Genomic DNA, 22934 nt, shown 5'->3' with positions numbered 1-22934 from the left:
TATTGTGTGAAGAATTATTAAAAAAAAAAAAGCCCAAATCAATATAACAATAAGATTTATTTAGCCGTTAAGACGCCGAAAACAGGACTTAGTTTTGTTTTATAAACATTTCTCTTTCAAGACATGTTTTATAACATTTCTCTTTCAAGGCATGATCACCTAGGATTATGTATTTTGCGAAAGAAAAAGAAAAAGGCATGAGAGCCATGACAATTATATTCAACAATCAATTTAAATTTTAATAAACACATACACACATATATGTATCTTGTAACATCCATTGCGCGTTATAGAGCAATGTTATGCAATAATTGAGATAATAAATAGGTCGTTTATATTATACAAGCTATTAATTAACTGTACATCGAAGTTAGTTAGCATCATTTAATTCTAGAGAGATTATCAGATTTTTCCATATTAAAATTAATATATGCCACTTATTACCTTACTATTTTTATAAATCAGCAAAAAATATTATGACATGTTTGTATTATTACTCAATTGTGTAGTCCGATGCTATTTAAACTAGCTTATTTCCATTTCTTCAACATGCATTGAATTTATTTCAAATATTTAATAGTAGAATCTGCTTAGTCTGAACATAAATAGATATTTAGACCTTGTCATCATAGAGTTAATCTTAAAGTTCCTGTAAATTTGTAATGTAATATTTTTTTTTTTTAAAAAAAAGAACGAAAGCTTCCATGTTTATTAACGTTTGATCTTTTTGCCTTATTTATAATCACTATGACACTTTTGGCAAGTCAAAATAATTAATCAAGCCTCTTGATCTCCATGGACTTTCATTCGTCATCTTATCATTAATGTTTGCTACTATATGTTCTGCTTTTATTATAACTACTTAACTCTTCCTTTATATATAGTAACATGCTACAAATACATCTATATCTCGAACTTGATGGGTTCACAAACACAACCAAAAATTCTAGTCGTAGACTTGTGCAATGAAAACTTGAAGCCAGGGACCAGTACGTGGATCTCGACATGCAATGAAATCCGGCAAGCCATGGAAGATACCGGCTGTTTTGAAGCAATTTACAATAAAATTCCATTAGAGCTTCACAATGAAATTTTTAAAGCAGCAGATGAACTATTTGATCTCCCAATAGAAACCAAAATGCAAAACACCAGCGATAAGCCTTATCATGAATATTTTGGTCAATACACCGGTATCCCTCTCTACGAATCCCTGGCCATCGATGATCCAACTAATCTCACGGCAACTCAAAGCTTCACAGATCGTATGTGGCCTAATGGCAATCCTCCCTTCTGGTATGAAACGAAATGAGGTCATTGAATTTTCTAATATCTTATTTGATCCAATTTTGTCTCATTTGTTTTTTTTTTTTTTTTGAATTAGTGAAAGTGTTCATTCTTTTGCAAAGATAATAGTGGAAGTAGATCAATTAGTTATGAGAATGATCATGGAGAGCTATGGCATTGAGAAGTACTATGACTCTCACATTGAAACGAGTAACTACCTTCTCCGGTTCTTCAAGTATCGAAAACCGGAAATCAATGAGCATAATGTTGGTTTGTACCCTCACACGGACAAGAACATGGTGTCTATAATTCATCAAAATCATATCAATGGTTTGCAGATAAAAGCAAAAGATGGCGAGTGGATTGATTTGGAACCATCTCCTTCATCTTTCGTGATCATGGCAGCCGATGGGCTCTTGGTAAAGTTCTTATATCCTTTTTCAAAAACTTGTTTTCACAGCATGTTACTAGATTATTTCTCAAAGGGTAAATTCTCCTTCATTCTCTAGAGTTTGGACTAATTACTTAATTTTCAAGTATTACATTAAACATCCATAGAAGTACTTTCAGAGCTGTTGAATCTCTCTTTTCAAGGGTAAAGTGGTATTGTTTTTGTTCTATATAATGAAAATCTAATATGAAACAGATAAAAATTAATGAATACTTATGTTTTAAAAGAGAAAGATATAGAACAAAGGACTTTTTTTAAAAGCAGAAACTTGGAGAATAGGCTTATACACTAGAATTAAGGAAACATTAAGTAAATTATCAAATTTTCTTTCAAATTCAATTCTTAAATCCTGATCAAAATGTGAAATTGATCAATTTCTGCTGATTTTTAATTTACGAAACATATTTCTTTTCAATAATAATGACCCAAAACATGACCAAACTAGTAGGCCCTGATTAGTGTTAATATTGTGTAAGCCAGGCATGGAGTAACGGCAGGATAAGATCTTGTGAGCATCAAGTTATCATAAATGCACATGAAACAAGATATTCAATGGGACTGTTTTCCTTCAATCGGGGCATCGTACATATACCTGAAGAGTTCGTTGATGAATTACACCCTTTGCGTTATAGACCGTTCGATATTTACGAATTCCTTCGGTTCCATGATTCTGACGAGGGAAAGAAAACAGATGGTTCTATCACTTCTTTTTGTGGTATCTAAAAATTATGCATCTCAGACAAAATCTACTTAATTGTCGAAAGCAATTTGATCATATGGCCCTAATCGTTGAGGGCATAAGCGAATTGTGATGCAGTGTGATTATTATGTATTAGTTACTAGGTTTCTACCATGATGTATGTATTGAAACAACTCTTTCTATTCTGTATTATTTTATTACTCATAACCGAAAGTTCCTATTCTAGTCTTCTTATTTACAGCCATATATATTATGAAACAGAAAAACAAAAAGGATGAAATAGGAAAGCCAGATCTAACCAATACTATATGCCGAATTATAAACACAAGGCAAACAATTTTTATTCCCATTATGACATGTCATCTATGTTTTGGATATGGTAACTGCATGTCATACATCACATTTAAATAAAATTTTATTTATTAATTTGTTATTATAAGCAAAATAATTTTCAATTTAATCAATCCTATAATGTACTAACAAAAAACACAAGACAATAATAAATATAATCCAGCCCAATCTTGTCTTATCCAATTCAATCCAATATAGTCACTTTTGGTCTTAGTTTGGCATATCAAATGTGACCAAAATGAGGACACATATGCTTTTATGCCTTGTTTTGCATCGGCACCATGTGGCTTAAAAAACACAATTGTTGCTGTGGAAAAGAACAATTATGAAATAAAAGTTGATAGTGTGTAGTAAACTATAAATTTTGAATGACTTTTTTTACAAAAATATTAAAAATATTATAAGTTATTCATCAAATAAGTGTGTGATAAAAATCAACTTATCTTCTAAACTACATCAAGTGTTCTATAGATTATTATAGTGCTTTAGATTTTAAGCCGAAAATGACAATGAGTTCACTCTTAGTCTTAGCTAGTGTTTTTTTTTCCTTTTTTAAATTTGAATAGCTTTGTATTTGGCTAAAATCTAAATAGGTTTGAATGCAGATGTCTGAATGACATGTTTAATTTTTTTTTTTTATGTCTAACTATAAGTGTTAAATTTTTTTTTAATAAATGAAAATATCTTAAATATGGTGTTTTAACATTTATGTCCTTGTATGTTTGATACATGATTGTTATAGATTTTATAAGTTACATAATAGGAAACTATAATTCAAAAATAACAATTATACACGCGCACACACACATGCACGCACACATATACAAACATATATACACTAACAATTTAAATTATGGGTAAGGTTTGTGGTTTGAACCCTAGATAAGGAGGGAATTGGGTTACAACTAATCTAAATGAGAAAAAATTGTTCTCCTAACAATTTATTAAATATCAAGATACCATAAGTACATTATTCAACATATATAATGTTAATGGTATATAATCTATTCTTTATTTAATCATATAAGCTAACGTAAATCGATTAATCATTTATCTTAAAATAACATATAAGAAGTTCAGAAAAGAGGAAAAAAAAAAAAAGACAGAACAGACATTATCATTATCTCATACATTGCATGCATCACTGAGGAAAGCGATTTCTCAAGAAAATAAAGGCATAATTCATCATTGTTCCTTGTAGTAATATCATAAGAGAATATAATTAAGTTTCAATCAATCACAGTTCATATGAATTAAAAAATAAAGAGGCCAGTTTTTAATTTTAGACACGGAAGGTCGCATCAACATTGTTTTCAAAATTTTGGCCAAAGGTGGTCCATTTTATTGGCAAAAGTTAAATTCGATTATATATGGTACATATAGAACCATCGACCGATATAATCATCAAAAAATAGATGAAAGGTTCACATCATCATTTTTTTTCCTGTTAAATGCATAAATAAGTCATAAAAACAAAATTTCATCGTACGATTGATGATCTCTGATAATTTGAGCTCAAAAAGTGATGAGATGATTTGATTTTAAGGGGAATGTCTATAATACAAGCATGTATAGACAACCAGTCGTATTTAGGATGATGAGGGGGAAGAGAAGGCTTTTTGAGGCAATTCATCAATCACCTAATTCTGAAGAGCAGTCCTTTTACTAAAAATTAATCAAGTCTCTATCAGACTCCATCCATCTCAAAAGCAATATATTTTGGTTTGTCTTGTTATTTTATATGTCAGTCCCTAACATTTGTATAAATTATGAACAATATTAGTAGTGTATCCCATTCCCAGAGTTGTCAACTTTGACCCCAATAAACTTTCTTGCTTAGTGCAAAGACAATCTAAAGCCAAGATGGGTTCAGAAGCAGCTCAAAAACTTCCCATTGTAGATCTGTCTCAAGAAAACCTGAAGCCTGGTTCAAGTTCATGGCAAACAGCATGCAATGAAATCAGGCTTGCGCTTGAAGAATATGGTTGCTTTGTCGCATTATACGACAAACTCTTACCCGAATTTCGTAACAAAGTGTTTGATTCCCTGGAAGAGTTGTTTGATCTACCACAAGAAACTAAAATGAAAAATGTTAACCCTAAGCCTGCTCATGGCTACATGGGCAAAATATCAGCGTTTCCACTTCATGAGGGCATGGGCATTGAGTATGCAACGAACCGTGGAGAATGTGAAAAATTCACAAGCCTCATGTGGCCTCAAGGAAATTATCAGTTCTGGTAATTAACAATTAATGGTTCTTAATTATTATTATTATTATTAAATTGCTATCCTTTATAATTCCATTAATCGGAACCTTGTGCTAATTTTGCTTGTTGGTTGGTTAATACTTAAATTGGCCCTCAGTGAAGTTGCTCATACATATGCAAACATAGTGGCAGAATTGCAGCAATTAGTGATGAAAATGTTGTTTGAGAGCTATGGCGTAGAGAAACTGTATGAGTCTCAAAAGGAATCAACCACTTACCTTCTCCGTTTCTTGAAATACCGAAAATCGCAGACGGACACCACTAATCTTGCTTTCAAGGGTCACACGGACAAGAGCTTGGTGTCCATTCTTCATTCAAATCATGTTAAGGGTTTGGAGTTGAGAACTAAAGATGGTGAGTGGATTCATTTTGAGCCCTCGCCTTCTTCTTTTGTGATCATAGCCGGCGACGTTTGCATGGTGAGCCAACATCATTTATCAAAGACATTTCATCTTGGGTGGTTGATAACTTGATATATGAATTTAAAAACCCATCATCTCATCGAGGTGTTAAAACAGTAACCAAAAAAATTCATAAACATTCATCATCATAAGTGTATATAGAAATATAATTCCAACAATTAATTAAATTTTTTTAACACAATTTTTTCGGGTTGGCGTAGGCTTGGAGCAATGACAGGATAAAATCTTGTTATCATAGAGTGATTGTGGATGGGCCAGAAGTGAGATATGCACTCGGCTTATTTTCATTCCTAAGTGGGGTGATACAGACGCCGGAGGAGCTAGTTGACGATGAACATCCATTACAATATAAGCCATTTGATCATGCTGGACTCCTCCAATTCTATCTATCAAATAGTGACCAAAACAAGGGAGAACGCAACATGATGAAAGCCTACTGCGGCATCTAATTTGATGAACTTCAATTCTCTACCAAAGAAAAAAACGTGTCATACTCAATAGTTATATGTGGGTGCCAATTACGTACTTCTGTGATAAGTGTAGTGTCATTTCAAGCTATAAGCTTCTGTAATAAGGGTTTTTGGTTTTTTAAAGTGTATTAACAGTCTCCCCCTCCCCATTTCCCCCCCCCCCCCCCCCCCCCCCTCCTCTTCAGGTTACTTCTGTAAAAATGTCTTGTGCGTTGTGAAGATAATATAAGATTCCAAAAAAAATTTACTACATATCAAAATCTTACATCTATAACAAATTACGAACTTTAAAAGTTTGTTCGAATTCATACTACAAGCAGCAATAAAGCAGAGAATAATTTGGATCTATAGCATCATAATGCTGCTCTCCTGGTTCAAAAAATTTCTCTATCCTCTCTAAGTTTTGTTAACAACTAATCGTTAATCTATGAAGTAAATTAAAACCTTTTGTGTGATTTACGATCCTCTCTAAGTTTCGAAAAATCTCTTGACGCATCTTATTTATAATCAATTTTGGCCTTATAAGGGACCGGCAACCACGTTAAAACTACAAAAAAGATAAAATTAAATGGTTTAATGTTAATTTCTGAATACCAATTAGTTTTCAAAGGAATACGGCATTCTTTACTTCAAAACTCCATTGTTAAGTGTCCTGACCTATTGAAAAATTGCAACAAGCTCTTGAATCCAACAATTAAAATTGAACAGTCCATCCTTCTTTTATATTCTATTTTGTTAATAACCAATCACTAATACATATGTATGTATTTATCAAGACAAGCATATATTAGGAAATATTAACAGTAACTCTCAGGTATACGCCTTTTGCATCCCCTCTAGCTAGCTAGTTAAGCCAGACCAATTGTTTACAGACTAATCAATCTCCGAAGTACTTATCACCAGTAACTCAATATAGTATCAAGGCTAGTTTGACCTAAAAGTTTAGTGATTGGTTCTCAATTAAATTGACTGCTTGTACTACATCCACGGGACGAGCTCAAATGAGTCATGTACGTGAAAGAGAATGTTAAAATAAGATTAAATTAAGACTACTACTAGAGCATTACTTTTAAGTTTAATAAGTTTTATAGATGAAGTTACTACTCAAAAATTGCAAGTTAATAAAATGAAAAACACAACAAATTTTTAACCTCAATAGAAACAAATCGATCTCAGTAATGAATATGTGGTTCTTGTCATATTTTAAATATCATAATGGCAATAACTATTTCCATATATACATGATTCAAAACACTTGATTTGTTGATCACAATGGTCTTGATTGAGAAGTTTTAAGATCATATTTCCAGGATCATAATGTGCCGGTGCCCCTCATCAACATAGTCAAAAACTTCAACCATAAATTAACATCTCGATTTTATTCAGTAATGATTCTGACCATAATGTAACTGATTTTGTTTTCCTGAATTTCTATGAGGATGTGACATCTCGATCAATCTCTTTCAATATTATTTAGATCATAGTAAAAAATACATGGCGACATAAATAAAAATTTGTCATGTGCGAGGTAATTATATTGATAATTACAAATAAAAGCTATTGATAAAGAAGTAAAGCATAAACAAATTATACTTAGTACAAGTTGAATTAAAATTGTTCAGGCAATATTTAGGCAGCATCTCTCTATCATAGGACTTGAGAAGGGGAAGAATACTAAAGTTATTTTCATCTCTTGTTTTCTATTCAATTTTAATGAAATGGCCCCTTGATTATATAAATTATAAAAGACCTCTCACCTAATATGATATATCAGATGATGAGACGTTTATGTTGTTATAACATTTCTTTTTCAATCAATATATTCAAATCTCATCCGAAAATCAATTTTGATTTTGGCGGTTGATTGGAGAGAACTAAATTAATAATACTATTGCTGAAATTTAATTGAGGTCCTGAAAGAACATTATTTCAAAGGACCACAAAAGAGTCACCAAAACAAAAATTTTGCCTTTATCATGTATTAATCCAAACCTAAATGACGCATTAATAACTCCAAACAAGTTGAAAGATATATGTTTTTGCTTTTATTTTTTCAATTAATGAAATATGTGACAATCAATCATTCATAACTGCTTCTTTTTGTGGATTAATTAATATCTCGTTGATGACATGAAATTGTGATCGTGACCTGCACAAGCTTAATATATATGAAAAAAAGCAGGATCGCCTTAGGGTTGTGGACCACTTAGCAAGCACATTTAAAATATATGTTAGATTAGAAATCGAAATATATTAATTCAATATGCAAATGTAACCTATGTTTATATTACCGCTCTAATTAGTATTCTATGATCCACGATACTATCTATCATTCAACAAGTGGACTCATTTTGGCAGCGGTAGCGAAGTACTTAATTAATTAAGGGCACCCAGCTTGTCACAGAAATTTGAGTGGCCTTGAAGGCCTAGGAGCTCAATATACCCCACACGTCTCCAATTTATCCCTGTTCTTATTTTTCACACACTTCACTTGTTTACCTCCAATACTCTGCTCATTAACTTTAATCTAATCCAAGCAAAATTTAGTACTTCTTTAAGCACTTGGTAACTGTCATCAACAAAGAAGGGGTTCAAAGTTAATCTGTTTGGTGTTCCTTATGTCGACAGATGGCAAGGCTTCTTTTTATGGTTGCAGCAATGGCTAACCCGTTAACCTTTACAAATGTGATTACACCATTGCTACCGGCCTACCAATTGCTAAAGATCTACTAAGAGACTGAAAGTTTATAGTAAAAAGAGATTAGAAAAGAGATATATCCATTTTAGAAATTTTAACTAAGGAAAATATAGAACTAACATAAAATTAATTATTGGGGGCTGCTGAGAGATATTGAAGTGGTTAAATATCACTAACTCTGTAATTAATTAAGGGCACCTAGTTTGTCACAGAAATTTGAGTGGCTTTCAAGTCCTGGGAGCTCAAGCCTAAGCCCAAATGTTATTGGCCCAAAGTACTAAATCACAGGCTATCCAATGGGGATTCCGATATATTTTGGCAATGCTAGTTGTCCATTCGGAGGACCCAATATTTGCAGCCAGCATTTGTAGAATCTCATACCTCGCCCACTCATATTTTTTGGGCACTGGGTAATTAATTTACAGTAAAGTGTTTGTTGTTCGTAAAAAATTCTTATTAATTTCACTTCAATTATAGATTTATTTATTTCCAAATGATAAAAAGATAAAATGTTGACAAAAGCTACACACACTTATATAGTAGTTTTCTGATTTAAAATCTTAAAGTGCGGGAAAAGTCTGGGAAAGTTTTAAAATCGTACGGTTTTAAAAGTTTAAAACTTAAAACGTTTAAACCACACGATTAATGCATTTTTCAAACTTTCCCGCACTTTAAAATTACAGATTGGAACATTAATTAAATATGTTAATTGATCGTGGTACTGATAATTGTTTATCTTTGTTTATGTCAGTATTTTGCCTAACTTTCTTTTTATTTGAATATTAATACACTTTAAAAAAAGAGGAAAAAATTCTCAATAGAATATTACTTTTAAATTCATCCAAAGACTGTTGATATGTTTTAATGATCTCATTCAATTCTTCAAGTTTAATTAAATTCACAAATCACAGTTTAAATTAATTTGTCCACAAACATACACAGAGATTATTACTTCAATTACAACAATGGTTTTTAGTTAATTTCTGGAACCCAACAATGATTGCTTAATGTGTAAGCTTTTATATATTTTAAGTGTATATTTCTACGCATACCACTTGTAAAGAATCAAATAATACATTTTGTCTTGTAGCAGCCACAAATGATCATATCTTACTATCTTAGTATTTTCATTTTATGTACTATATCCTCGTATTTATCCTCATATTGTATACATAGTGCATCACTAAAACCTTATAAATACATCAATATATTGATGTAACCCTCAGTGGTCTATAATCAAGAGAAGAATTAAACCTGGTTAACTTATTTTCATTCATCCGTAACCATTTTCAAATGCTCTAAATGCGTCACCACATCAACAGAATACACCAAAATATCATCAAAATATACCACAGTCACAGGTAATATCTAATAAGTCATAAAGTAAGATTCTCTAATGATAATGTTGTACTATATGATGTAACATAAAGTAGTAGTGCATTGTAAAGTAAGATTCCTTAGTGATAAGGCGTAATGATGTGTTTTGTAAAAAGAGATTCCCTTGGTGTCCTATAAGAGAGACTCCCTAATGTTATTGTCGATCACCGAGTCTGGTACCATTTTCTTCTCTATTTGTAATAAAATACATTTCCAAAAATATTCTTTTTTAGTATCAGAGCTAGTAGTCCCAAAGGGAGTCTTTCATAGTTTTTTTTTTATAATAAAGTATGATATATGATTGCCGTTCAATCAGATCTTCCATATCATAAATATTTTAGGAAATTAAAATAAGCTTGTTTCCAGATCAAGTTATTTAGCCTAAAGATATATAGAAAAGATTCTTTAAAAGGTGTGGCAACTAGTTATTAGGTTAATGAGAGTTGTGTATTTTGGGCTTATCACTAATAAAAGAAGTCTGATGTGTATCCTCCTAAATAATAAGACCCACAATTAGGGCAGTCGAGGACTATAGACAACCAGAATATAACTCAGTATGAGATACATGCTTCTAATATGGAAGCTCTCTCTTCTTCTTCAAATTCTCATTCCTCTATAATAAACTTTCACTTTGAGACCTAAGAAGAAAATAATCAAAAAGCCGTCTAACCTTTCAGATTAGATTCCCTAAACCCTTATAAATTTTATGATGTAAAAACCATGATCTATTTTATTAAGTTTGTTGTTACTATTAAACAACACAAACTTAAATTTGTATATAAATCTTCTAAAGTTTTGTACAATCTATTTCCTCTAGTTCAAGAAACATATCTTCTTATTCTCTCTCCGCAGAATATCAAGAGATACAGGAATAAAGGTTACAAAGGATTTTATCCTGATGCTATTAAAGTTAAGCTACAACTACTATTTCTTAGAGGCAAGAATGTTATATGCTTTCTAGCCATCCTCAATATAAAATGACAAACTTTTGAAAAGGCCTTGCTCTTAGTAGTGGAAGTAGGGCTTAACCAGGGACACGTAATCATCCAGGTAGAACCAAATTTTCACCTTAGATTTGCATAAACCCACTCTCTTAGTAACCATCAAAGTCTTAATCTAGTGAAATAGATTAACCATGAAACCAAATAAGCCAGCCCTTGCAATTCACCATATCATGGCTTACAAAGTCCAAACCCACATGTTTTTTATGAGCTACAACAACCTTTACATCACCAAGTTTATTGCTGAAAAAGGAAGAATCATTCAACCCAAAGCTTTCAAACAAAACGAATTGATTTTTCCACCAAAATGATCAATGAGTATGAGCAAAATAACAGGCCCTTGCATATACAAGAGACCCTATGGTGGATATTGACGGATGAAAGAATATCAGTCTCTTTTCCCAAAGAAACAAAACCCTTGTATCCGTGTGAAAAATTTCAAATTAAAGGAAAACATTTAGAGTCTTACCTATGTATGCCACGAAGTTATTGTTTAGCCAAATTCATGGGACCAATCTAAGTGATCAATGCCCCAGAAATTGGTGAAGAATCCCTAAGGAGAATATCTGATGATTATGGAACAATGAAGTGGATAGTCCAGAAAATAAATCCTACTGAATTCGGACCCGTAGAAAAGGCCATCAACTGGAGCAATATAAATGCTTTAAAACAAAAATAAAGCATTAGAAGAAATTATTGCTTCATAATATCAACTTGTAGACATATAAAAGAACTGTGAAAGTAAACCAAGGAGTCTCGCAAAATTTAGAGATTCACAACCAAACCATTTTCAGACCTACAAGAATTCCCTAGGAGAATCACTATGCTCAAAAGAACAAGAGTAGATAGTAATGAAGAAAGAATGAGAACTTTGCAATGTTACCAGGAGTACTACAAAATGCAGCAAAAGAAAATTTCTTGGAAAAATGATAAGCCTTGTAAATCAGTGCATATCTAAGAAGAAAGTCCTTCGGGCAACAACAGCTAAGCATTTTGGAGAAATTATAAAATACCACCAGTACAACCATGGCCTACAAAAGCTGCTTGCTATGAAGTAGAAAACTCGGATGATATTTTTGGATTTAGTGAAACAATTGAGAACACTCAGGAGTATCATTATCAACTGAGCCACAATCACGACAGTCTCAACAGCAACAACAATCACAACAACAACAACAAGAACCACCAACAGAACATGCAAAAGAATGGAAAATATTAGTACAAATCCCCCATGCTTTGACATTAAAGACATTCTAGAATATTGATAACGTTGAACCTAAAGATATGCTTGCATATATAGAGTAAATGATAGCATCATATGAAGGAGAATGTCAAAAAGGTCTATACATTACCAAACGGGTTGCCATGTGACGACTCATAACAAGTTTTACTAGATCATTGAAGAGATAGTGAGGAAATGCTTTCACTCGGATGAAAAAAGAATACCTTTTAAACTGAAAAGATCCTTGTAGTGCTATTTTGGATAATCTAACTCTAGACTTTATGAGCATTGGAGCAAGGGAAATTGAAATAACATAAAAACCGTTTTTCTAAAACATATGTTGTGATATTAGAGAACTTGAAGAATACTGTATTGAGCAAGAGTGTCTCTACTTCATTTTCAACAAACCTACAGACACAATCAAAAGAACGTTCATTCTCAATATGCCGATCTAGTAGTAGAAATGATTGAAGCAAAATTCAAAGCTGAAAGACTCACAAACCTATCGAATTTTAGTTTAGCACAGCTGTACCAAATGGCAACAGAACTGATTCAGAACTATTGCAGAAATCAGGAACTCAATAAGCACATAAAGTAGATAAAGAAAACCTCTTTATTTAAATACTGCAATGAAAAACCTAACAAGTTTGGATGTCATGGTTCTGGCACTTTATCCTTATACCAGAAGAAATTCCACATCAAACGGAAAGAGTCTTGGAAACCATACAAGGGACGAAAGTATCGATTTGTGAAAAAGGCAAAACTTTCCAAAGCAATGAGGAAGGTACTTCATTTATAGAAAAAAAAGAGACATTATGCTAAATAGTGCAAATTCAAGAGAAAAACTCCTACAAAGCTCCTATAGATGATTGAAGATCAAGACTTCTATGATGACTATTATACCTGATCTAATGATAATGAAAATACATTATTGGCAGTTAACATGAAATCCCAGGAGTCTGACACCCATTGGATCTGATGATTCAAAAAAGTCTTGAGAAGATGAACCAGTATTCGCTCTTCATAAAGAACAACCTGTTGATTTTGTGATGAACTCAAGACCAATATTCAGACCATATGTGAAGGTCATCCTCCAACTCTCACAACACAAACAAATTACTCTTACTGCCTTAATTGATACCAGAGCAGTTTCATCAATTATTCGTGAGAGATGTTTGCCTAAAAGTTATCATGTTCCTACACAAGTCAGCTTTACAGCAGTAAGTAGATATCAATTCTACAGCCATAAGTATGCCAAACTTATTTAAAATCTTCCTTTTTGCAAAAGATATAGTTTTTTTTTCTTTTGACCAAATAAGAGAATATTTATTGCTTGGTCTAGATTTTTACAGTCTCATTGCTCGTTCACATTTCTCCCGATGGGTTTAGTTATACGATAATCAATCTTATTGACCAAAAGTCTCATTCTTTTATAGTGCCTTGAGTTGAGCAACAATCTATCTTTAATATGAGTGATAAAGGAAAAATTCAAAATACTCCAGTCCAGAAATTTGAACTTCAGCAAAAAGAACTTTTGTAGTGCTATGCAGATATACCAAATAAGTTCTAGTTCAGAGTAAATATTTAGTTTCACTCCCATATAAAAAAGGATGGGTCATGCCACATTAAACAACTTCTCATTCAGGAATACCCCATGATCAAGAACTATGCTGATAGAAGATCCAACCATTTTTAGACCTTAAACTTATCAGGCCTTCTTAGTCCCATTAAGCCAACCCAGCATTCTATGTGAATAAGCATTCAGAGCAAGTTCGTAGAAAAAAAAAATTGGTTATCGACTACAAGAAGCTGAATGTTTGCGCCCAAGATATTAGGTATCATATATTAGAAAAACTAATCTTTAAAAAAAATATAGCATCTACTAAATTTTATTGCAAGTTCGATATAAATGTAGGATTTTGGCATATTGGCAAAAAAGATGAGGATGGGCACAAAACAACATTTGTAGTATCACATGGACATTATAAATGCCTTTTGGACTAAAGAATGTTCTGTTAGAATTTCAGCATAGAATGGATAAAGTGTATAAGCCTATATCAAACTTTTGCATGTTATATATTGATGATGCCTTAATCTTCGGCAATAGTAAAGAAGAACATGCTAAACATCTTTCAAAATTCAAAGAGCTAACATATAATCATGGTTTGCATTGTCTGAATCCAAAATAAAAATTAGGCTTAAAGAAATTGATTTTTTGGGACTTCACATCAAAGATAAACACAACATTCCACAATTACACATTGCAAAAAAATATCTTAATTCCTTGATAAATTGTCAAGTAGGAAACAGATAAAATAATTTTTGGGTATTAGTAACTACGCAACAGATGATATTCAAAATCTTTCAAAGCTGACAAGTCAGATCTCAAAACATCTAAAAAAAAGGATCTTTACCATGGTTGGCAGAAGTAAAAAAAGCTTTAAAAGAATTAAAGCTAAAATGTTAATCACTTCAACCTTTGCAGATTCCTAGCAAAGAGCAACTCATTCTGCAAAGGTGCAATACTGATTGAAGAATCCAATAGACAAGAGAATTTGTGGCTATAAATTAAGATAATTTAGTGAAGCTCAGTATCACTGCCCATCATCAAAGAAAGAAGTTCCAATAGTCATTAAAGGCATTAAGAAATTCTATTTTTTTCTTTGTCTCACTTTATTTGTAATTGAAATAGATTACAAGTACTTTTAGGGCTGCTAAGGAAAAAAGAAAGAGAAATTCTGGATTGACAATTGGCAAGGTGGTCTGCAATGGCTTTATGTAGAAGGAAGTTACCCGAAGATCCCATAATTGATCTCAACACTACGTGGAGAAATCAGGAAAGTAATCTTTGAAAAGGTAGTTGATTATGATCAATATCCTTAGAGCTTTGATGACACTACTTGGCGCTTATGGACACTCTTGAGCAAGCTTGAATTCAAGTTATTCAAGAGACCTGATAAATGAGCTAGTATACAAAGTATCCACAGTGTTTCATCATGTTATTGATGAAGACACCAATTGGGAATATTATGTGATAGGTAAAGCATCATCACTATCATATTATATCAACTGGTAATGGATAAATCTGTATCCTGCAGTAATAGTCTTTGAACCACACTTTATCTACAGAAGTCAAGGGTACGCTAAAGGAAGATAGTTCGACAGACTCTTTGCTCCTGTATTCGAAGATATCCTCACACTCAAGCTAATCAACAAATACTACCTAACTCACCGTACCATTGTCATCATGCAACAAAGAGATATATGGAGAAGAGACAAGCCACCACTAGTTAAAGTGGTAAAATATGATCACATGTATGATGACACATAAATCATGTGAAGTGGATGTCTACATGCCAGAAAAGCCCCAGCAGAAGTATAAAGGATAGAACCCGTATACAATACTCATAGCCCATTTTCTTTTAGTGTGCAGGCTACTCTAGAACTCTTTTACAGAGAAGAGATACAAAATGCACAACTTTATAGTGATGATCATTGGGAGTAAGAAGCAACATGATAGTATGATGACTAGCTTCGAACACAAGGAATAGTAGGGGAAAGAACACCACCATGGGAACCGCTAGGACTTCTTGGATGGGCAAAATGATGGCTAGACTACTATGGTTTAAAAGAAGGATATGAACAAGGATAAGAGTGGATATCCTCAACCAAACCACCCCCAACCATTACAGGATGCTCTTCCTCTAGAACCTATGGATGATGAAGAAATTTTTTACCAAAAATTTTTAGAATAGGAAGAATACTACGTGCACAACAAAAACCCAACATGGGATGACGAAGGAAGTGGTACAAGTTAAGCGGAAGCAATAGTGGACCCTACGAATGAAAGCAATGGTGAATACTTACCAATAATAAGTGACAAGTGTGTAAAGTCACATGTATTTTCTAGTGAGTCAGAAAGTAAGATTCCCTGGTGATAAGGTTGTATTGTATGATGTAACTTAAAGTAGTAGTGAGTAGTAAAGATTAAAGTGAGGTTCCTTAATGGCAAAATGTAATGATTTGTTTTATAAAAGAACGTTTCCTTGGTGCCTATAGGGAATATCCTTTTACTGCAAGAGAATCTCCTTTTACAAAACACATCATTATACCTTATCACTAAGGAATATTATTTTAATTTTACTTTATAATTTTCTACTACTTTATGTTACATCACAGGCTATTAATCACTCTGATTGCAAGTAGAGAAGAAAATAATACCAGACTTGATGATGAACACACTACTAGGGAATCTCTCTTATAAGCACCAAGAGAATCTCTTTTTACATAACACATTATTACACTTTATCACTAAGGAATCTTACTTTAATCTTATTTTACAATTGACTACTACTTTATGTTACATTACACAGTACTGTCTTTTCACTAGGGAATCTTACTTTATGACTCACTAGACAATACATGTGACTCCACATACTTATCAGCACCAAGGGAATCTTCTTTTACAGAACACATCATTACATCTTATCACTAAGGATTGTCGGAATCATTTTGTAGTTATCCACATATGTTGGACTTGGTTCTTTCAGCACATAAAAGTACTTGGCACATTTGACAATTCGAATAAAATCACAAGCCACTCATATAGCCCTTCCTTCATCTTAAACGATGTATATTATTGTAAAAGCAAGCTATTAATAAAACAATTAACTTATCAAATTAATTTTAAAGGTAAAATAATAATAAAAAAATTACGTTAATTTTTATTTACTTTTAATGTTAATTTGATAAATTAACATTTTTTTAATTAATGTCACCAAAAATATTGTTACATGTGTATTATTGTAAAAGCAAGCTATTAATAGTTGAGGTGTCTTAAGATATTTTTTGAAATATAAGCACCAAACAACCACTTAACGCAAAATATAGATATTAAACAAATACTTACTCTCTTGTAAAATGATAATCTGCAAATTATTCTTAAAACTATAGTAAACCTCAATTTATCCCATTTTTGTTAAGAAGACAAAATAAAATTTCATCAATCCACCCCCATTTTTTCCTTATCTTTTAACAAAACTAGCGTTAGGTTGAAGTTTACAATAATTTGGGGTATTATGAAGATTGTTATTTCACAAGAAAGGTGATCTGAAATTTATTCTATAATATATCCAGATTGTATGGAAAATATTTAATTTAATGTTATTTGAAAATTGTATGTGTTATTTTGCAGACATGAACAAATAGTTGAATGTACTCGCCCTACCGTCATGTGATGACGGCTGGAAATGAGGTAAGGTACTCAACAAGATTATTTTCGATTTCGAAATTAAGCTACACAATAGACTGTCCAAAAGAGCTAGTAGATGAAGAACATCCTTTGCCCTTTAAGCCTTTTGATCACATAGAGTTTCATGAATTCTACAGTACTAGAACTAGCAAGAGAGAGTTGAGTCTGCATTAAAGACCTACTATGGATTTTAAAATTTGCGATGTATGATTAGTAGCTAATGCTTGATATTGTGCAACCATTGTGCTTTGGTGTAAAATAAGCTTAGAATAAGTATTTGCTTTTCCATTTAATTAAAAAAAAGATTGTAAAATTCTATGTATTAAAACATTTCAGGGAAATTAAATAAATTCTTCAAACTTGGTGTTTCCATATCATGGCAAGCCCAATACACACAAATTTTATAATCACTAGCTGTACTGAGCTAGTTTAATATTTAAGCAATTTTCTTTAATTGACCCTAAATTTTAGGAGTTCAAACTCTAACAAGTGAGTGTTTTGCCTTCATGCGAAGATATTCACTCCAAGTAATGGGCCGATAGAGAGGAGGATGACTTCGGCCAACTAGATTTTGAATTGGAGAGATTTGGACATCTAATGGTGGCCCATAGAAATAGGCAATGGATAGCCTATTCTTTGGGGTTGCGACAGCCCGGTGGAGTACATTCGGGTATAACCCGTTTGAAATTATCTGGAGCAAGTCCCCAACATTGGCAAGTGGCAACAAGCGCATCCGAAACGTGTGGAACCATGACCCACCCGGTTACCTCTCTCAGTGCCTGCAACCCGCTGACGCAGTTTTGGTATAGAATGATTAAAAGGCTCGAGTCGGTTGGGCGGCAAGACCCACAGCCCGATCTGGATCTGGGCAAGCCATGTAGTAATTCAAATTTAAAGCCGAAGGATGATCTTTGAAATCACCTCTAAGACGAACCCATTTGATGTCTTCCTTGGTTGTGCCGAGTGAACGCAGACTTAAACACATCAGCCTATCTGCTAGCTTTTTCATTCCTTTCTTAGTAGTTTCTTGTATTCTTCGATGACATTACTGCGAAAACAAAAATAATAATAATAATAATAAAATAGAATAATACAAAATATCAAAGCAGTCTATAAAATAGTAAAAAAAAATGTTGTTAATTAACGAGGTTCAAACCTATTTTTTCTATTTTATATATTAAATATTTAAATTTTTATTAACAAAATAGACCATTTGAAAAGTTGACCCTATAATTTTATTTTTTTTTTGTTACACATTAATTACTAATAGAAACGGCAGTAGGGAGCTGCCGTTTCCGTGGCCCTGCATGTGCCCATTTTAAACAAATATCATTTTTCTAAATTATACGTGCATCGGTGCATGATCGTCCACTTGCGATTAAATTACTAGTGCATGCTTGGGATGACAATTTAACCAGGATTTAGTTCGAATCCAAACGAACTCGAATAATCTGGGCCGGGTTTAACCTGTACCGGATTAAAATAAATCTGGTATCCGGATATGATTTGGTCAACCCAGACGTTTGCGGGTCCAGTTTCGGATTTGTATAAGCCCGCATATGCGGAACGCGCACCCGGGTATCCTTATTTCAACATTATGTTTAAATTATTTTTTCAATATAAAAAGGGGGAAAAAGGCCAATGCCCTAAATTTAGTTCACACTTTCACAACCCCCTAATTTCTCCTATCTCTTCACCTCTTCTCTTCTCTTCATCCAATCATTCTTTTCATCTCTCTTCAGTTCTTCTCTTCATCAAATCATCATCGTCACTCGTCATCGATTTGCATTGCTATGTTCACGTTCATCATCATCATCATCAGCCTCCGTTTGTCCATCGTGATCTTGGTTTTGGCTGTCGTTTCTCCGCCTTTTGCGAATCGCACTCGCGGTTGTGACGTGTTCATCGTCATCATATCATCAACAGCCGTTGTTCGTTACTTCACTAGACGTCGATCGTTGAAGTTTGTGAACTAAATCCGTGAATCGGGATTTTGAATTGTAGACATGGATTTATATTTTGTGAATGTTATGTCATGGATCTGTATTTATAATGGTTTATTGCTTTGCAATTTAAAATCTGTAAATTTAAAATGGTTTATTGCTTTGTATTTGATTTGTGTAGAATTTGATTTTCTAAATTTGTAAAGTGTATTTGATTTTTTTTATTTGTATGTGATCTGGGTTGAAAACCCGTAATCCGGAAACCCAAATTATTCCGGGTTTAACCCGTACCGGACCTAGTGTCACAAAAATCGGGTTTAAATCCAGGTTCGGTACAACCTTTTAGTGTCCTAGTTCGGAACTGGGAAGGCCAAACCTGGACTCGGACTCGGATTTTGCCATCCCTAGTGCATGCCATAATCTTGGGGCCAAAGTTGGTGAAAATGGTCAAGTGGTGATCCAACGATAGTGAAGCCTTCATACCACATAAGCTTAGAGAAAAATGAAGAAATTCTTGGGAAGCCATAGCCTTCAACACCATCAGCTGCTCGGGCAACTTTGAGCTTTTGTTCAGATCCAAGATTTAATATTACCCCGACCTAAATTTTATATTTTATATTTTGAAGCGAACATAAAAATTTATATGTAGAAATCAGTACATTAAATAAGAAGGAACACCAAGAATCTTATCCCTCTAAATATGTACTATAGATAAAGATAATTATAAAAAAAAGAGTAGAAAAAAGGCAACTCAAATATGAAAGCACTATTTTTCAATTATAGAATTTGACATTACAACTTATAATAACATGTAATTATATAAGGATTAAAAAATCAATTAAGAATTTCAAATTAAAATAGATCAATACATGTAATTACAATCAATTAAAATTGCAAGTAAAACTTTTATGTTTGAAGTGAAGTACTAAATTACGAGACTTAATAAATTAAATAATTAAAATTTATTCATCCTTTTAAACGGTAAAAGTACTATTGGTCAAAAGTTTCAATAATAAACTAAACTCAATTTAGCAAAAAAGTATTTGGGTGCAGTTGTTTATCTATCAAGCGCTCTAACTCTATTTAAAGAACTAGATGTTGATGATTTTTCTATCAAAATCTCCTTAAAATACTCAAACTTGTTTTTCTAACTGGTCCTCTTAGTTAATATAATTAATAAATAAAATCTAAAAATTCACATAAAAAATTTATGGAATATAGATAATTGTTACTATATGTTGTTTCTATAAGTACGTTTAATACTAGTGACGATGTTATATTATATTGACATATATTTTTACAATTAGAAGTTTTTAAAAATAAATTAAAGCAGTAATAAAATTTTAGCTCCCTAATGTTTTCAATCTATTCAATAAATATATAATTCAATCATTTTATAAAATAAGCTACTAACTTCAATTGAAAATAATATAACTGAATTAGGGACATATTGGTAAATAAAATAAAAACTCTATTGTTATATAAAATTGATGAAAACATAAGGATAATTGAGTTAGGGACATATTTAATATAAAATAAAAACTCTATTGTCATACTAAATTGATGAAAACATAAGGTAATTGAGTTAGGGACATATTTGCATAAGGGTAATTGAGTTAGGAACATATATGAAAATAAAATAAAAACTCTATTATTTTACTAAATTGATGAAAAAGTAAGGGGTATAAATAATTGTTTCTGGACTAGGGTAGGCTACAGTCCGATCTAGCCCACGTGTAGGTCCGCCACTGGTTCAGTGGCTAAATTGAATAAGCTCCCACTTGTACACACCGCGTTATCAAGAAGAGTTGTGGGGGTGCCATGATTTATGACTTTAAAAACACCCCAACTTTTTCATGCCTGGCCAATGAGGTTAACGTTAACGGCATTAGGGTCATTGAGATCGATAACCGGCACGGATTCTAAGGCTAAGGAGTGGCCGGCGGGATACTCATCGGGTTGTGTCCATATTTATAAGTCGGGTAATTCTTTGAGTGAGTTAAAGTCGAGTTGTTTGTGTTGGAGGTTGAGAGGGCTGCCTCTAAAAGCATCTGATAGTGTTGAAGACATGATGAAATTGAGAAGACTGTAATTTTATTTGATGTTACGAACGAGCCAAAAAAGATTATTAGTATTAATGATGGACATATAGTAGTTTCTATAAGCAAACGTAGGATGATAAGATGAGAAACATGCTATGGTTTGTAGAGTATTTATATAGTGAGAGCGTGTGAGTCTTAAAAGTAAACTGAGAACGAAAATTAATGATAAAATAAGATGGGTATGAAAATTAAGGAATGAGAATGCTATATGCAACTGTACCTGCCAATGGCAGATATAGTGTGTGTACGTATATGCTATATGCAACCTAATAAATACAGGCTGCCATATAGGATATTGGGAATGAGGAAAATCTTAAATAATGAAAACTGATCGTATTTGCGAAAAATATATGAAAGACAGATATAGTGTGTGTACGTGTCTATATATATATATATATGAGGATGATTTAATGGATACTTGTACCTAGTATATGGGGAGCCCCGAAACACGTGATAAAAATCTTGTGAATAATATTAAAATTATAGATTATTTAGTCAGCATTGTCACTCACTATAAAGTGAATACTGTAATACTGTTGCTTACTAAAATAAGAAATTTCTTATTATTAGAAGGGAACTCTGTGTGTGATCTAGTATGTTCCAAAGCTTGATTAAGTGATATTGAAATAACACTAGCCAACAGTTCAAATCTTAATTAAAAAAAATGAGAGAGACTAAACAAATTCTACATTTAAACATATTGAAAACTTAATGCTTTTCCTACCCTTTCATTTAAAAAATGAAAAAAGTCAGTATGTGATCTAATGTATATCTACTTCAATCTTCGTTAAATGTATATTTTAAAATTACAGAAAACAAAAACTTATTGGTATTTATGCTGTATATATAGTAGTTTCTATAAGGAAAAATTTTGGTCTACCCCCCTCGTGAAGTGACAATCTTCAAATCGCCCCTCTTATTGTTAAAAACATCAAGTCCCCCCCTCCTCCCCCAAAACTCATTATATTTAACCATTAACCGTCGTTGACTCATAAAAGTACGAAAATACCCCTACCTTAACATAATATTCTTGTAACGGCATTGTGAGGCTAAAAAAGATGGTTGATCTATGGCTAGTCATTAAAAAATAAAAATAAAAAAGTTGATGCATAACCGGTCATTGAAAAAAAAATAAAAAATAAAGTGTTGAAATGACTTAATAGACCTAAATAAATTGATAATTCTCTTAAATTAGACATTTTAGTTAAACAAATTATAAGACATTTTATCGTATATAAATTATGATAATGCCATCAAGATCAAATTAGATATTCCTAAATTAGAAATATTAGTTAAAAAAATTACAAGACATGCTATCATATAAAAATTACGATAATGCCATCAATATCAAATTTCAAAATTATAAGTCATACCATTTTTGTCTTTTTCTTTCAT

At 32.3% G+C, this 22934-nt stretch overlaps 1 protein-coding gene and 1 pseudogene across 1 annotated transcript; one reads left to right on the top strand and one right to left on the bottom strand.

Annotated features, from left to right (window-relative positions):
• Window positions 1-4649: 4649 nt before the first annotated feature.
• On the top strand, window positions 4650-5924 carry LOC18035996 (probable 2-oxoglutarate-dependent dioxygenase AOP1). The gene is made up of 3 exons (XM_006427066.2): window positions 4650-5023; window positions 5151-5472; window positions 5676-5924. The coding sequence occupies exons 1-3, from the start codon at window positions 4650-4652 to the stop codon at window positions 5922-5924; spliced, it is 945 nt and encodes a 314-aa protein (XP_006427129.2).
• A 12045-nt stretch (window positions 5925-17969) lies between these two features.
• On the bottom strand, window positions 17970-21507 carry LOC112096897 (annotated as a pseudogene).
• Between the last annotated feature and the right edge of the window lie 1427 nt (window positions 21508-22934).

The sequence above is a fragment of the Citrus clementina genome, unplaced genomic scaffold (genome assembly GCF_000493195.1).
Source record: "Citrus clementina cultivar Clemenules unplaced genomic scaffold, Citrus_clementina_v1.0 scaffold_7, whole genome shotgun sequence".
NCBI classification, from domain to species: Eukaryota; Viridiplantae; Streptophyta; class Magnoliopsida; order Sapindales; family Rutaceae; genus Citrus; species Citrus x clementina.
This window is presented reverse-complemented; position numbering and strand designations above follow the sequence as displayed.